Source organism: Macadamia integrifolia, chromosome 6 (genome assembly GCF_013358625.1).
Source record: "Macadamia integrifolia cultivar HAES 741 chromosome 6, SCU_Mint_v3, whole genome shotgun sequence".
NCBI lineage: Eukaryota > Viridiplantae > Streptophyta > Magnoliopsida > Proteales > Proteaceae > Macadamia > Macadamia integrifolia.
In genome coordinates, this window is record NC_056562.1 from 33866367 (window position 1) to 33884211 (window position 17845).

At 39.6% G+C, this 17845-nt stretch overlaps 1 protein-coding gene across 1 annotated transcript in view; it reads right to left on the bottom strand.

The window, feature by feature from the left end:
- The window catches only part of LOC122081715 (protein PIR-like), an 88033-nt gene that overhangs the window by 37576 nt on the left and 32612 nt on the right, over positions 1 to 17845 (bottom strand). The window contains exon 8 of the mRNA XM_042648919.1: positions 11201 to 11344. Coding sequence (XP_042504853.1) covers positions 11201 to 11344 — 144 coding nt within the window. The remainder of the gene's footprint in view (positions 1 to 11200; positions 11345 to 17845) is intronic.

Sequence of the window (17845 nt, forward strand, 5' to 3'; positions counted from 1 at the left end):
TTTGGAATGACTTGCGTAGTATTGCCTCCTAGGTTGGGCCTAGACCTTGGGGTATATGTGGGGACTTTAATGTGGTTTGGTACACCCATGAAAAGTAAGGAGGGGGTCACTTGAACTTGGGAAATATGGATGCTTTCAATGAATGCATTGACGACCTGGCTGTTGATGATCTTCGCTGGTCTAGAATCAATTTCACTTGGAATAAGAAAAGATATGGTTCTGATCAGATTGCTTGTAAATTGGACCGAATGATGGCCAATGAAGCATGGCTCTCTTCCTTCCCTTCTTCCCATGCTACCTTTGAGTCTCCTGACATTTCAGGCCATAACCCCATTTTCCTTCTCATCCATCCCTTCGCCTCCTTTGGCCCAAAACCATTCAAATTCTTTGATATGTGGACCTCCCATCCAGACTTCACCTCCATTGTTTCAAGTGCTTGGCTTAAGCCTATTCAAGCTCACTCAACCCCCCTCACTGCTTTAGCCAGGAAGCTTAAAAATGTCAAAGAAGCTCATAATCAGTGGAACACCAACACTTTTGGGAACATTTCTTCTCTTGTTGCTGATTGCAGGAATAGACTCACCTCCATTCAGGTTCAGATACAAGCTGACCACTTAAACATCCCCCATGCGGAGGAGGAAAAATCTGAATCTGCCAAGGTTGCCTCCCTATTGCCTACTGAAGAGAGCTCCCTAAGGCAAAAGTCCAAGATTAATTGGTTGGAGTTAGGGGATTCTAATTCATCCTACTTCCATCGCTCCCTAAAGGCCAAAAATAACTTCAATTCCATCCTCAAGCTTACCAACTTAGATGGCATCCTTGTCTCCAAGGTGGATGAGATAAAAAAGGTGGTTGTTAATCATTTCATGAAGTTGTGCAATCCAACCTCTATTCCGGCTCTCTCCTTTTCAGCTGGCCTCATCAACAAGATCATTTCAGACAATATGACTCATTTGCTTTGGGCTATTCCCTCTGCTTGGGACATTATTAAAGGGGATTTGATTAAAGCTGTCAAGAGCTTTTTCTTCAACCCAAGCCAGATCAAGAGCGTTAGTCATACTTTCCTTTGCCTCATTCCCAAAAAAGAGGGAGCAAACTCTGACAAGGTTCACGGTATCGGGTTTTGACCCTTGAGGAGACTGAAATTTCGGTCGAAACCTGGGAGATTTCGAGGACATCGGGGAATTTTTCCCGGTATGGTGGAAACTTAGGTTTTGACCCCCAAATAGTGTTTTTTTTTTGTCTGATTTTTTGTGTATATCCTATTTTAAACATTTCTAACACATTCACATCATTAGTTTCATAAAAAAAAAACATATAAAGTCTTACTTGTGTGGTGAACCAAATGTTCGATAATCATTACGCTGACTTGTTGACTGAAATATGTTATAGGTAAATGCACTTTCAAAACCAGAAAAAAAAAAAGCATTAAAATGAAAAAAAAAAAAAAAAAATTCGGCCACCGTGAATGTGTAGATTGGATCCTCCTAAGTAACAAAAAATTTACATAATTCTACTCTATTTATAAGTATATTTTATAAAAAAAAAAAATTGATTTTTGGGGAAGTTGGGACTTACCTTTTTGGTCCAAGGTGTAGATGAAGCAAGAATCACCCTTAGATTCAACTTTGTTGGGCAAAAAATGAAAATCTCCACTGTTTCCCCAAGTTTCCCACTCCTAGGAGAAAAAACTAAGAGGATCGAATTCTGCTAAAGAAGGCTTGGGTTTCTTTTCAAACTAACTTATATAGGACCTGGTTCAAGTCGAACCAGCTGGTTTCCGAAACATGGGAAATTTAGTCATATCGTTTCGACCCTTACGGAAATGGTCAAAACCTATGAAATTTCACAGGTTTCGACCAAGTTCTTCAACCCTGCTCTATGAATGATTTCAGGCCGATATCCCTTTGCAATCTTTTGTACAAGTTCATTGCAAAGATCATCGGCACCCGTACCAAAAAGGTGGTTGGCTCCTTAGTGAGTGAGAATCAATCAGCTTTCATCCTCGGAAGAAGTATTGCGGATAACATTCTTCTCCGCCACGAGATTGTTAGGGACTTCGATAGAAAGGGCCATTCCCCGACTGCTCTCATGAAGATAGATATCCACAAGGCTTTTGATTCTTTGAGATGGGAATCATCTTTTGGGTCCTCAACCAGATGGGCTTTCCGGGTTCATTCATCGATTGGATCTCTCATTGCATTGCTCATCCCCGGTTTTCAGTCTTGATCAATAGTAGCCCAGCAGCATATTTCTCCTCCTTTATGGGAATTCGGTAGGGATGTCCCTTATCCCCCTATATATTTTGCCTTGCCATGGAAATCCTCTCTAGAAGCTTGCAATCTGCAACCGATTTGGGCCTCATCTCTCCCATCCCCAAATGCAAGGCCATCAAGTTAACCCACCTTGCTGTTGCTGACGATCTGATGATTTTCTCTAAAGCAGATGACTCTTCCTTAGATGCTATAATGCATAGCCTGGATCTCTTTGCTAGGATGTCTGGTCTTCAAATTAACCTGAGCAAAACTCTTATCTTCCTGGCTAGGATTTCAGATGAGGCGAAGTCGTATATTCTTCAGACGACTGGCTTCGTGATGGGGTCTCTTCCGATCAAGTATTTAGTATTTAGGGTTGCCTCTCATTCCTAAGAGGCTTGCAGCTCATCATTGTGCTCCTATGCTTGATCATATCAGGAAGCGGCTTCAGCTTTAGAAAGGGAAACTCCTATCCTTTATAGGACGTTTAGTGCTTGTTAGAGTTGTGCTTCAAGCTTCCTACATATACTGGTCTGGTATCTATGGGTTTCCCAAATCCATAATCTCAAAGCTAGAATCCATCTTTGCTACCTTCCTTTGGAAAGGTTGTGACTTATCTAGATTCCATCGTCCTCTCAGTTGGGCTGCAATGTGTCTTTTTAAAAAAGAAGGGGGTCTTGGCCTCAGAAGTATCAAGGATGTCAACTGTGCAGGAATATTAAAGCTTATTTGGAAAGTGGCCTCTAAGAAGAAGAGTATATGGGTTGACTGGGTCTAGTCCTATCTAATAAAGAAGGGGCTCCTTTTGGTCTATGCACATTCCTTCTGACTCCTCCTGGGTGTGGCATAAGATCCTCTCCCTCAGAACCATTGCTGCTAGATCAATTTCCACTCGGATTGGGGATGGCACCTCCATCTCTCTTTGGTTTGATCCCTGGCATCGTAAGGGAATTCTCTCATCTGTCCTCAGTGCTTGAAGTATCTATAGTTCAGGGATTCCTAGGCATGCTATGGTTGTTGACATCCTATCCGCAAGATCTTGGACCCCCCGGTCTCTCCCTCTGGCCAGCTGGCTAATATTTGGAATAGCTTACCTCCTCCCCCAGTAGTGAGTCAACCAAGGAATGATACCACTATTTGGATCCACTCGTCTTCAGGGCTCTTCGGGGCTCTTCAGTGCTAAGTCAGCTTGGGACCTAGTCAAGTCTCATGGGCCCCCATCCCCTAGGCATAGGCTCATATGGTTCAAGCATCACATTCCCAGACAAAGCTTCATAGCTTGGAGAGTCTTCATGAAATGCCTCCCCACACAAGTCCTTATCCAGAGAAGGATTCCCGTTCCACCCAGCTTGCTATCTTTGTGATTCCAATCCGAAGGACAATGAGCATCTCTTCTTTGACTGCCCTGTCTCCTCTTCCATTTGGAGGCTTGTCCTATCCAAATGCTGGCCGTCAAGAAGAAGAATCCTTCCCTTCTATAGAGAGTGGATATGGATGGATATGACTTTCCATGGGAAGACTATTTGTGACCTGATGGCCAAGCTAGCATTTTGTGCCTCTATCAATCAAATTTGAATGGAAAGAAATCATAGGATATAGACCTCCAACTCCCGGTCTCTAGATAAGATTCAGAACTCCATATTCTTTGATGGAAAAGCTAGGATATCTAAAGTTGCTCTCTCTTGTCCCCCTTCCCCTAGAAATAGCCACATTGTAGCTTCCTGGGAGCTTCCCAGTTTTGTTTTTAGGTCCCCAAACTCTTCTTGAGTTCTAGGAACTTGTATTTCTCCCCCTCTCCTATTTACTCTTTGGTAAAGAATTGTTTATTCACCAAAAAAAAAAATTCAATTGCAATGGTATTTCTAGCATTTATCCCTAAAGGGGTTGGATATAGCTAATTTGGATTAAAACCAAGTCACTCATGGAAAGAAATCCTTAACTAAATTTTTGGCCCCTTTCTCCATTTGTCTCCATTCTTCGATGCATATGAGAGGAGGGCAACACTAGACTTTTGAGATTTGATGCCGTTCTATGGATACGGTCCATAGTTGTCAAGGTGTTGTCCAAGCACTAGTGAAACAGGAAGGTGTGATGTCAGCTTGTTTGTTTTGTGTTATTTTTAATTAAATGAATATTCTCTTTTAAACTCATACATTGGCTTGTGTACATTGATATGGTACAATGCGATACATAAATCATGCTTTAAAGAAATCGGGATAAGACCAAAATTTTATAGATGTTGCGACTGGCCATTTTGGTAGTCAAAGGCACAAAACTGCAGGGCAACCCTAATTCAGCATTTCTAAACATATTGGACTGAGATTTGATTGGTGGTCCTACTGCCCGCCTGCTAGAATACCAGTAATTTTTTTTTTATTTTCGAGCTGGAAACAGTAATGAGATGTAACGGAGAAAGGATTAACACATAAGTGGAATGGTTTCAGTAATTAATTCCCAATCGATGATTCCGGCTCCTCAGGGCTCTATATTTATTCCGAAGCTCCAAGGCTTCGGGTGGAGACAGAGTATAGGATCGTTGTGCTCAACTGCTGGATGGGTGGGAACATCTTAACTACCTACCAAAGAAAGGGGTGAATCTTATCAATGTTGAATTGATACTCTCTCAAACAGCCTACTCAACACATAATTAGCATTAGAACATACAAAAATTCAATGAAGCAACTACAATATACATCAAGAATGAAAAGTATATTATTTAATATTACACATTGACAAAGTGTTACGAGTACAAGTACGTGTACAAATGTTACAACGTTCAAGTAGTCTAGTACAAGTGTACAACCAAGGATAAGACACCATAATGAAACAATTCCCCCAACTCTATATCAGTACCACTTAGAGTTCCGGGAAGGCTCGAAACCTTTGGGAAAAAGGGTATATTTTTTAAGTTTGGATCTTACACAAATCTTTTGCAAATGGAGCAAATTGTCATTGTAGATGTGTTGTAGTAGTCCCCCAACACTTTGTTCCACCCAGAAATTTAGGTCATTTGAAAAAAAAAAAAAAAAAAAATCAAATCTAGGGTGTTTGGAAGTTATTTTGTAATACCCCGACCCCACACCAAGCCATGATATTGTATGCTTTGGGGCGAACCCCTCACGGCTTTAAAACAAATTTTAACCATGGAAAGGGGGTTAGAGGTTATCAACTAGTCCAATCTCTTCCCCCCAGTTGATGTGGGACTTAAGAGTCAGCCCCCCTCAACACCTCTCCTATTTCTTGCTGAATTTTCGGGGCTCTATGGATCTGGGCAATTTATTGGGTGTTATATTCTCTCCCTTTGCAGCACAACTTCCCTGTTGTAGCCCCACACAATATCAAGAACTGTTCTGATACCATTTGTAAGTTGTAATGCCCCGACCCCACACCAAGCCACAATATTGTCCGCTTTGGGGAGAACCCCTCATGGCTTTAAAAAACATCGTGACCATGGAAGGGGTATTAGAGGTTATCAACTAGCCTAGTCTCTTCCCCTAGTCGATGTGGGACTAAAGAGTCTGACCCACATACATCTCTCCCATTTCTTGCCTAACCTAGAGTCTGAAAGAATATCGGCTGTTTCTTGGGCTAGATATTCTACCCCCTTTGCATCACATCATCCCCATTATGGCTCAGCATGATGTTCTGGTATGCTCTGATACCATTTGTAACGCCTCGACCCTATACTGTAATGCCCTAAAAATTATAAACCTAAAGTTATGTTTTCAGCGCAAGGATGTTTTTGTACCTTTACACTATAAGGGTAAATTTCATAGATTGTTGTGATTCATTCTTTAATAATCTGATGTGTAGATTAAATTCTAGAGGCAATTGAGTATAGGATGGCATATAGGTGAATATGGTACCTAAAAAACTACAGAATGTTTTAATTCTATATATATATATATATATACAGAATGTTTTAATTCTATATATATATATATATATACTTAATTTATGGACATAATAAATAATTAAAGTGTTAGCTTAGTGGTTGTGACTTAAGTTAGAGAGAGGTTAGGGGTTTAAATCTTATAAGTCTTGAAAAGAGGAGGGGGGGTGATGGCAATTAAATATCTAATTGGGCTTTTTTTTTTTATTAGAAATAAGCTTTGTTTGTTTGTGTGTGTGTGTGTGTGTGTGTGTGCGTGTGTATGTGTGTCTATGTTAAAGGCCAAGAGTTTTCTTTGTAATGGACCACTTTTATGGGCCTATAATATAGGTATAGGCTAGGCATACGGGATTAGTCAAGTAGGAGTCTTTAATTCTCTATTTTACTTGTTATTACGTGTTATGGTTGGGCTGGATTAGGAATCTATAAGTCAAGTCTTGTTTTAAGTTTTTTTTTTTTTTTTTCCCTTTCTCACTTTAGTTTCCTAGACAATTTTGGTTTCCAAATTAATTAAGATTAGGTTAGGCCTTTCCTTTTTAGTGTCTATGTCTATTATTGAGTTTTCTATATAAGTTTCTAAGGGGTTCAAGCATTGAACACGAATTTGATTAATGAAAATTATTGTTGTTGCTACTCCTCTTCATCTGTGAAGACTTTCTTGTGTTTGATCAAGGTGCATAATTGGTGTTTAATCCGATTGATTAATCTTCTTTATATGCTACTGCTTCCTCTTATTATTTTTCTCTCAGTACTACTATTAGTTCTTCTCTCAATTCAATTTCTGGTTTCTGCCATCCACAAGTAAGTATAATTCTTCAAGATCTTCACTTAAGATTCCATTTTCTAGAAGATTGGATAGGGTGTTTTACTAGATTAAGCATTCATTCATCCGATCGATCTGAAATTTTGAGCACATATTCATCTACCATTGTTTAGAACTTGATTCAAATCTGAGACAGTTCTGACAGTCGGATCATGAGATATTTAATTATTTCCAATTCTTCCCTAATGAAAAACTCATGAAATTTGTAAGATTTTGAGACCTGAATCTGTATTTCTTTAATTACTTTTAATCCAGCTATTTGATCATGATCATTTTTTTAGGGTTAGTAAAGCTACCCTAGGGGAGGTTAGAATTTGAATTTGGGGAGCATCCCAACAGATTGAGAGTAATTTCAGATTTACTAGAATCTGGAAATTTCATCCCAAGCTAGAATTTTTCTAATTACTCTTTGATCACTCAACCGATATTTCACATCTTCTGAAGGGTGATAATGTGTCGAGGGGGGTTAATTTTTAGAGTTTGACCTCCGTTCAAGGGGTAGACTTTTGGGAGAAAGTGGGGTATTAAATTAGTTTTGAACCAGGAGATTAATGGGAGGCATACCTACTTGTTGGTGATGTTTGACTTGAGCATTCAATGCTCAGAGGATGGAAGTAGGAGATGCAAATAGAAGTGATATTATAGTGGGATAACACCATAGGTGTGTGGTATGATTGTATGTTGTGGTGTCTCATATACTTGTATTGTAGAGATATATTGGTGTATGCTTGTTGAATTGTGTGTACATATGATATGTGATTAAAATTTGGTGATGAAGGGTGTTATTGTGTGATGTATTTTGTAGAGGTGGTTTTGAGACTATCGCTTCAATATTTTATTGATCTTTTCACGTGTAATATGAAAAGGGTGATTTTAAAAACAGTAAATATGAAAAAAGGTGATTTTGCGAAAATGTAAAAAGAGAGTGTTCGAGGGTAAATAGACTGGTCCCGTACTATGGAAAGTAATTGCCACTTGAGAGGCAGTGTGTTCTGTGAAGCCGAGGAAAATTATAGTCATAGAGGGGGTGGGTCATGGGTGATGACAGTAAGTGATTGTAAGTGATTTGTAAGGAGGCCATGTTTTCTCTGTAGGAGTATGGGTGGTGGCAGCTTGTTTCCCTCAATGCCGACTAAAGTGGTAGAGAGAAAAAATCAAGTGAAAGTATTTTTACTAAGAAAAGAAATTTTTTGAAAAAATAAAAGTGTTGACTCAAAACCTCTGTAATTTTGATTATTGTTGTTGTGTTGTATTCTTACTAAATTATTTCTTACTGGGCTGTCGAGCTCACCTCATTATTTTGACAACACAGATGAATGAGACAGAGGTATGCTTGGAGCGGAGTTTGAGAGCGACTTGAAGATTTCTTTATTAGTTGTTGTTTCTGTTTTCTTAGATGGATGTAGTAGGGGTAAATTTGAAATGTAAACTCTGATAGTTGGATTTGAAATTTAATTGGGACATACCTTACATTGCCACCAGTAGGAGTTATTTGAGATTTACGACAATGGTTTATTATTTGGTTTGTGATACGAAATTAATGAAGCTTGTGATGGATGTTTTGTTGGTATATATCGATCATTTGATCAGCGCCCATGAGGGCGGTACCCTTACCTAACATCTGGGCCTAAGTCTGTGACACATACAATGCCACAATGCTTTCCGCTTTGGCCCATACGCCTCACAGTTTTAAAACGCGTTGTGACTATGGAAAGGGTGCTAGAGGTTATCAACTAACCAAATCTCTTCCCCCTAGCCGATGTGGGACTAAAGAGATGCCCCGCTCAACACCTCTCCTGTTCATTAGTTCTCATAATAAACTTGGAGATTTGTTTACCAAGTCATTGTTTCGGAATGTTATTCTCCAAAGGTGTTCCAAGCTAGGCATGGGTGATGTCTATGCTCCAACTCGAGAGGGAGAGTTAAGATATATATATATATATATTAGGTCTCAATTTAAAAGGTATAAGTTAATATCGGTTCTAAAGGGGTGTTTTGGGTATTAGGTGTCTATTTTACTTAATTTTGGTGATGGACCCAAAGTTTATTTTAGTTTTTATAATAAATAGAGCTCCTTACACATGGATTGAGTGTTCTGTTCACAACTCAAACTGTGGGCAATATTTGTTTCTCTTCTCTTCTCCTTCTGTCTATATTATTGCTGGTTGTTAATGCTTTGATATTGTCACAACAACAAATCCAATGCCATGCAGACAAATTTGACACTGGGTCCTCCACCCCCTTTGGCAGTTAAAAACTTAACTTCGATGACAGTAGTTTGGTGAACTTGCAACGAGCTGGAACTGGGGCTTTTATAGTTTTTTAAAGTTTCTAGGTTTCGGTTTTGAGCTTATTTTCGACCAGGATTGAAACCGAAATATTTTACAGAACTGCAAAATTTTAGTTGAAACTAGGAAGGTTTTAGTAGATGTTTTTGAGGCCCAAATGGCCAAATTAGGTCCTAAAACTTCTAGATAAACCCTATTTCAGGCCCTCTAAACATAGTGGAACCCTTAGATTGTAAAAAATCACATCCAAAATGATAGTTTGACTTCCAACCTTAGGTTGGTAGTATACGTTGTATGTTGTTGTATACATTCTCTAATATGGCCTATTCCACACAAAATTTAGTACTAGAACACATATAATTCGTCTTTTCCTGCTTTGCCCTTAGGGATTGTATATTCCCCCCCCCTCCCCTTTTCTCCCTACTTGGTAATGAATTTCTTATTCACCCAAAATAAATAAAATAAAATAAAAGTATAAACCATTTCATAATTATCTAACGTTATACATGGTTTATTACAATGAGTAAAAAATATAGGAGTGAAGAATACAAGTAACCCCTCTGCCCATCCTAGATTCCTAGTATGACATCAAGTTCTAGGCTGGATAAAAACTAGTATTTATCCTATCTTTTGCAAAAATTCATTTATGAGAAAGTTGATATATTTTAAAATCATACACAAAACATCCACAAATGCAGCAAACCGTAGCTTTCGATGCATTTCACTACTGCCTAATATCTTGTTCCACACTTGTATGGTAATGGTGGTGATTTGGCCAAAAATCACAAGAAACCAAGTTTCCTTAAGCCTCAAGAGTCAAAACCAACGAAATGGGTTGAAACTATACATTTTATATCAAATGTTTGCATCATTTCAACCCGAAACCACACGTATCGTTGAAATTTCTCCAAAACAGAGAAATTTTGAACAAAATCTTGCACTTTTTACATATCACATTGAGTTTCGTTTGACATCTTGTGAAATTTTGGACAAACCAGGAATGTTGGATTTTCAGGCCCCCTTGGCATCAAAGAGTCCATGACGGAAGAACTAAGGTGACTAATTTTGAGCCATGCTACAGCTTCGTCCAATCAATGTGACCACGTTTTTGCAGGAGATTCAGCCAATCATTTGGTGGCTGTGAATATGTGACATCTGCCATGTGCATCCAAGCATGGAGATTTCAACCATGTGACAGGGTAGCAAGATCTGTGTGTTCACTTGAAATATATCATCTCAAGACCAAGGTCTGCTAATTCGAGAATGGGTAGTGTGGCAAGAGAACACTGCTTCCAGAAATTCTGTTTATGCTCATTTATTGAAAGAATGAAGGTTGTATAGGAAAGTGTTAAAGGCTAAATTTTCTGTTTCTTGGTTTATGACATGATGTTTGATGTTCTTGCCAGGCATGTTCGGACTTCCATTATTAGAGAATCTGGTATTCTTCGATCAAATATAGAATCTCTTATTCATCGAAACGGCCATAACCCAATACAATTCCTGCTACCAAAGGGCCCAGGGAGGGATGGGGCTGGAGTGGGTCTTGTACTTCAGCATTTTTTGCAGGAAGTAGCCTCCCTCAGACCCGAACCTGCTTCTTCACACTAGGAGCTCGAGGCTCGAGCTTCAAGGTTTTACCAATACAGAAAGTGACAGACAGAAAATAAGGGTAGGTATATGTACCAGTTATTGATCCATTAGTCATAAGGACATCTTACAGGTCCACAGGTTAGCAACAAAGAAGTTCTTGACAACATTATTAATGCGTGAAAAGAATAAGAAAGATGAGAAAAATATGTTATGGATAAACATTTTATCAGGTCTGTCACAACTCACAAGGTGAATAAACATAACACTTGGCAGGAGTTAAGAAAAGAGGGAATTACATAAACTTTCTACAGGCTACATATACAACTAGAAATTAGCAGTTGTTTGAGCTTACCTTGCTTGAAATAGAATCCAGAAGAGCTCGAATAAGCCATGGCAATGACCTAACTCCTAATAGTCTGACAATTGAGAACATGTGAGGTATTCCAAAGAATCCACTGTGCAATCGTGCAAAACTCTGATGAGCCGTATTTAGATCCTACAGTAACAGGAGGTACTCGCATAAGGAATCATAAATAAGCTAATCACAGAGAATTACCAAACTTCTAACGATCTAATGGTAAAGAGGCTAACAGAAATTCATAGTGGCCCACTATGGCATAAATCAATTTCAAAGATGAACAAATCAATTATTTGATAAAAGCAGAATCATCTAAATGTCAAAGATTTCTAAACCAAGATAGAATCATGTGTGAGTGCAACCATGCATGCCAATACATGAAAATGAAACTTGCAACATGTTTAGTGAAAATATTAATTTTTTCGATTAATCTTGGGGCCACAGGGGCCAGGGGGAGTTTATGTGGTGATTCACTGATTCATCACATTCACATAAACAAACTTCTGAGCCAAATGGATGTTTATGATAGTGAGTTCTAAGATGTTCTCTTTCATGTCTTTTTCATCATTTGCTAAAACTTCATAACAGGCTTTACAAAATTTCCCATAGTCTACAAAACATTTTTCATGGGTAAAACACTTTATTTAAGTGCCTAAGGTACTGGTTTTACAAATTTATAATGAATCAATACCATGGTTCGAAATCTCGGCGAAATTTCGGGATTTCGGTCTTTTTTTTATACCGAAACAAAATTATATACGAAATGAGATGTATGCAAAGTTTCAGTCGAAATTTTGGTATTTCGACCGAAATTTCGGTATCTCGCTGGAACGGTACACTCTATGTGTTATAAAAACCCCATTTCGTCGAGATAGAGTTGAAATTTCAACTTAGTCTCGGCTATTTCGGTGATTTCGGTCCAAGGAGGCTATTTTGAAGGGAAAACACTCCTTCCATCCTCTAATTAGCCACATCATCACACTCTTTGACTTCTATTGGACTCCTACAAGAACTATACATTCAAAGCCTAAGAAGGTAAAGTTCTTTCTCTGAAACCATATTTTTTTTTTTTTGAAATAGTACATAAATACTTGTTGGATGCTTGTAGATTTTTTATATGTTACATTAGAGGCCGATCTATGACCTCATGGAGTCGAAATTTTTTTTGGTACATAAATATTTTTTTTATTTTTCTGGTTTAAAAATTCATTTTCCATTAACATAAATTGTTACTTTTTATGATAAATATTGCTTTGATGGTCGTCAACTATATATATGTTAGTCACCAATGGCTGTTCTACGACTCCATCGGAGTGAAATTTTTTTCCAGCTGGTAATTATTTATTTTAATTTTCAAAAGATATGAAAATCAGATTAATAATTGAAAAATAATTTTTAAAAATAGGGAAAATTTTCTGTTTTGATTTTAAAAATAAAAGAAAAATAGGAGATTAATGTTAAAGTGTTTTGGAGCATACTATATACTTGTTATGTTATAACATCTTTGATTTTGTTGTATTATGTCATCAAAATATTTTCTAAAATTGATTAAAAAATAACTTTATGTAAGAATAAAATATAAGCAGATACCATATACTTATAAGTTCATAATGACATTCTTTTTTCTATGCATCAGCATCAGGGTGATATAAAATGGCTAGAGGAGGCGATGAGGAAGGCGGGAGAAGAGAAAGAGGAGGTGGGAGACAAGATCGTAGTCGTGATAGTGGAGAGATTGCCTGGAAACACGGAGAGCCGATTTATGGCGATAAGAGGCATACAAAATGCAACTACTGTCATAAGAGGTTTATGGGTGGTGGGGCTACAAGACTTGAGCAACATCTGGTTGGAAATTCCTCAGATGTGGCTAAATGCAGAGAAGTGCCTAGTCAAATTGCCAAGGCTATAGCTAAAGACATAAAGGGGGGAATAAAAGAAAAGTGGTAAAGGATAAGTAGAGGATAGAGTTTGAGGAGGCACTACATGCTCCCATGCATCGATATAATGATGTTAGTGATGATGACAGTGATGACCTGGTGTATGTGCCTGATGACATAGAAACTGAGCAAGAGGCTAGAGATTGGCGGCAGGTGCAAGCATTGAGCCGACAGAGTCTTCATGAGGAGAAGGAAAGGCGTAGACATAAAGGAGCTGGTCCATCTAGAGTAGGAGGTAGTGGATCTTCACAGATCCCTTTTCCCTTTAGGAGATCACAAAGTACAAGGGCAGCCCCCACCTCCACCTCCACCTTCACCACCACTGCTAGTGGTTCCACCTCGTGTGAACCCCGTGCTACAACAGGATCCCCAGGCATACAGGAAAAAGGGTAGTAAGCAGCGTAAGATAAAGGGGATGTGGGGAGACATGAAGGCTTATGTTGGGGAGGCTATGTCTAAGTGGATGTTATTTCATAGCATCCCAGCAAACGCCACCACAGGTCCCTATTACCAGCCGATGCTTGATGTTGTGGCTGAGGCCGGTCCAGGGATAAAGGGGCCGACTGCATATAAGGTGATGAATGTATATTTGACTAAGGAGAAGGTTGACTTGAAAGCATATATTGATGAGTTGAAAGTTATGTGGAAAAGCTATGGGGTAACCATAACGTGTGATGGTTGGACAGGGCTCACGAGAAAGTCCATCATCAATTTTATGGTTTATTGTGATGGTAGAACCATTTTCTTGAAGTCTATTAATGCATTCAAGGAAAGAAATGATGCAAAATATATTTACAAGCCTCTGAAGGATGTTGTGGAAGAAGTTGGGATACAAAATGTTGTTCAGATTGTGACTGATAATGGAAGTAACTACAAGAAGGCCGGAATTAAAATGATGAACAACCCTAGATTCCAACTCTTTTGGACTCCTTGTGCAGCACACTGCATTGACCTAATGTTGAAGGACATGGGGAAACTTAAAATTGGGCAGACTGTGATTGAAAGGGCTAGGCAAGTGAGCACATTTGTCTATAATCATGGGTTTTCATTGAACCTATTAAGGGAGATGTGCGGGGGTGACTTGGTCAGGCCCGGTCTCACAAGATTTGCTACCAACTATATTGCACTCCAGAGTTTTGAATCCAAGAAAGTTGGTCTTTGATCCATGTTCGCATCTAAGGAGTGGCTTGGTTGGAGGGAAGCAGGATTAGCTGGTAGTAGGGAGGCACAAGCAACCATTTCATCATAGGAGTTTTGGACACAATTGGGTAAAGTGGTTAAAATCTTGGCACCAATTGTTGGCGTGTTGAAGTTGGTGGATTTTGCTTTCAAACCCACCAAGCCAAGCTTGTGGGCTGCTATTGCAATGATGAAGGAAAATGTCTATATTGCCAACCCACGTGGAAGTAGGAAATTTGTGGAAACAATAGAAGACCGTTGGGAGTGCCAGCTTTCACCTCCGTTGCATAAGGCTGGTAAGCAAAGCTAAAGACATTCTTTCATGTGATATAAAAATGCATTAATGTTCACACTGATAATAATATGTTTTGTCACATTTCAGCATACTATTTAAACCCTAGGTATCAGTACAACAAGAGACTTGCATTGGATCCAGATTTTCTAGAAGCAATGAAGCATGTGGTTGCCTAGTTACAATCAAACCCCGATCCACAAACCAAAGCCAATACTAAGGTTAGTTTTGTACTACTAATACTATTATACTATAGAAATCTAAATTTCAGTACAATGGTTGTTAATCAGGGTCCCATTTGTAAATTTGTTATAGACGAATGAATTCAAGGATCCATTAGGAAGCTTCGGGGCTCCCGCCGCATATGCGGGTCGTACGAATACTGATCCTGGTATGAAATCCAAATTTTAGTATGTTACTTATACAAGTGTCAAGTATTTTGGAACATAAATAATCTTTTACTTGTAATTTATAATGCAGCTGAATGGTGGGTCTTGTATGGGGGTTCGTCTCCGGAATTGAGGGAGATTGCCATCAAAGTACTCTCCCAGACATGTTCTGCATCTGGTTGTGAGAGAAATTAAAGCACATTTTCACTCATCCATTCAAAGAGGTGGAATCGATTGGGTTCACAACGTCTGAATGACTTGGTGTATGTGCATTATAATATGAGACTGAGGATGCAGCACATACGCATGGGTCAAGATAATGATAGGGGCCAAATCGAGCTGGCTGATATTTTCCAGATCGACTCAGATGATGAGGATCCCCTAGTGGATTGGGTGAGGGAAGAGATGACGGTCAATGTTGATGATTATATGGCGTCAAATGAAAGGATACATTCACAGACCCATCGACCATTTGAGCCTGCACCTGGTAGGGATGATGATGATGATGATGACGAAGATGATTGGTCCATTTCATCGGGTGGTTGTACCCACAATCAGACTCAGACATAGCCACATACACAGACACATGGTTATGGTGATGATGATGGTGATGGTGGTGATGGTGATGGTGATGGAGATGGAGATGGAGATGGAGATGGAGGAGGTGATAAGGAGGGTGATGATGGTGGCGACGGTGACGGTGATGGTGATGACGATGATAATGGTGATGGGGGAGGTCATGGCGATAGATCTGAAGGAGTTCGAGAGCATTATGTGCAGGATGATCCACAGCTGGAGCCGGTATGATTCACTGAGGAGATTCAGTTTGAGTATACTACACAAGATTCTAATCATGGTGCACGTCCATCAGGTGGAGGGAGGAGTTCAAGCTACAGTAAAGGGCCTCGTCGCCGATTCGGTGAAGGGCAACGAAATTGCATGGACATCGATAGTCTATCTACTTCTATTGGCGGAATGAGTTTGAGTGGAGGGAATAGTCATCCGGACAGTGAGAGTAGAGGGAGTGGGCAATGGCATGTCCCACCATTTACTGGAGGGAGCACTTGGTCGCAGTATGATGGACCTTATGGTCAATTCACTGGGATGGGGCATACATCTGGTTCATCCATTCCTAGTAGTAGTACTGTGATGTAGAGGGTTCCTAGGTGACTAGGTTTCCTATAAGATTAACTAACTAAGTAGGGTTAACTCAAGGGACTTGGGTAGATAGGACAAAAGAAGCTCAGCAAACAAGATTTAATATGCAAAATAGAATGAGACTAATGAACAAAGTAGCAAAGAGCAATACAATCTAGGAAGAAAAACACAAACTCACTCAAGCTTTAAGGGGAAACATGGGGTAGGGAACATGGCAGCAAGCAAAATTAGGTTACAACACTAGCTTATTAAGCATCAAAAGTAAATAAAAACCCCATACTATATGCTCTAAAATCAGTTATACTAGTAATAAGAAGACCAGCAATACTTACGGCAAATAGTGAGGTAAATAAAAGGTTAAACAATGGCTAAAAGGGGGTGGGTTTTAATGGAAGTACCGGAGTAAATAATGAGGGGATAATGGAGGGAATGGGAGGGTTTATTCTATACTTATCTGCTGCCCAGGTCTGAGAATAAAGGAAGAGAACCCAGATTTGAAGATGGTGTCCAACAGTAGTCCGATTGTTGAAAAGAGATCAGCAGCAGCCCAGTCCTTGACGTAAAGGATAACAGCAGCCCAGTATTGAAGAGAAAATCAGCAGCAGTCCAGCATCAAAGGAAGATAAAACAGCAGCAACAGTTCAACACCAAAAGGTAGCAGCAGAAGCCTATATTCACCGGCAGCAGTAGACAGTAAGCAGCAACAGTAACAGTAAACAGCAGCAGTTCAAGTCAATAACCAGCAATAGCTCCAGTGAGAAAAGATAGAAAAGTGAGAGGGAGGGAGGTGAGAGAAGAGAGAAGAAAGAGAGAAAGGCGAGAAAGAGAGAGTGAGAAAGACGAGATTGAAAGAGAGAGAGAATCATGAGAGGGGTGAGGAGTTTGCTCCTTCTTTCTTCTTCTTCCTTCTTCTAATTCTCCAACCACAAAGAAGGTTGGGTCTTCTTCTTCCTTCGGCTATACGTCTTGATGTCCCCATCAACTCTCCCCGGCTTGGAAGAATTCACCTCCGGTGAATTAAAGCTCTTGTAATATTCAAGCAGCTCTGGGTTGAGTTGTTGGATTTCTTGCATTGTGATCCAGGTGTTGTCAATTTCCGGACGTCCACGCCACTTGACCAAGAACTCTCTAGAACCTCCAGTGTGTGTGGACACAATCTTCTCATCAAGGATTTTCTCAACTTCTTCAGTCCTCATGAACATAGGCATAGGTGGTAATGAGGTGGGGGGAGGTGGTTGGTTTGGTTCAGTAGTCTCATCAATGGTGAAGGGGAAGTCCTCAAAGTCATCAGGATAGAAAAGGGTAATGGTAGAGGTACCATGGTATGGGATAAGGTCTTCAACATTGAAAATATTATTGATTTCCATACTAACTGACAGATCAAGAACATACGCATTGGCACCTATCCTCTTTGACTACTTTGAACGGACCTGTGCTACGAGCATGCAGGTTGCTCGCTTTTCCCCCAACAAAGCGTTGCGGCTTAATTCTAACCATCACTATATCACCCTCTTGAAACTCTTATAGCCGTCTGTGCACATCTGCCTTCGACTTATATTGCTCGTTGCTCAGTGCTATCTGTCTTCTTATATCTGCATGCAAATCATGTATATGCTAAGCAAAAGACTCGGCTGACAGGGAGGTCCTGGAACTAGACAAGACTGGGATAAGGTCTATGGGTGCC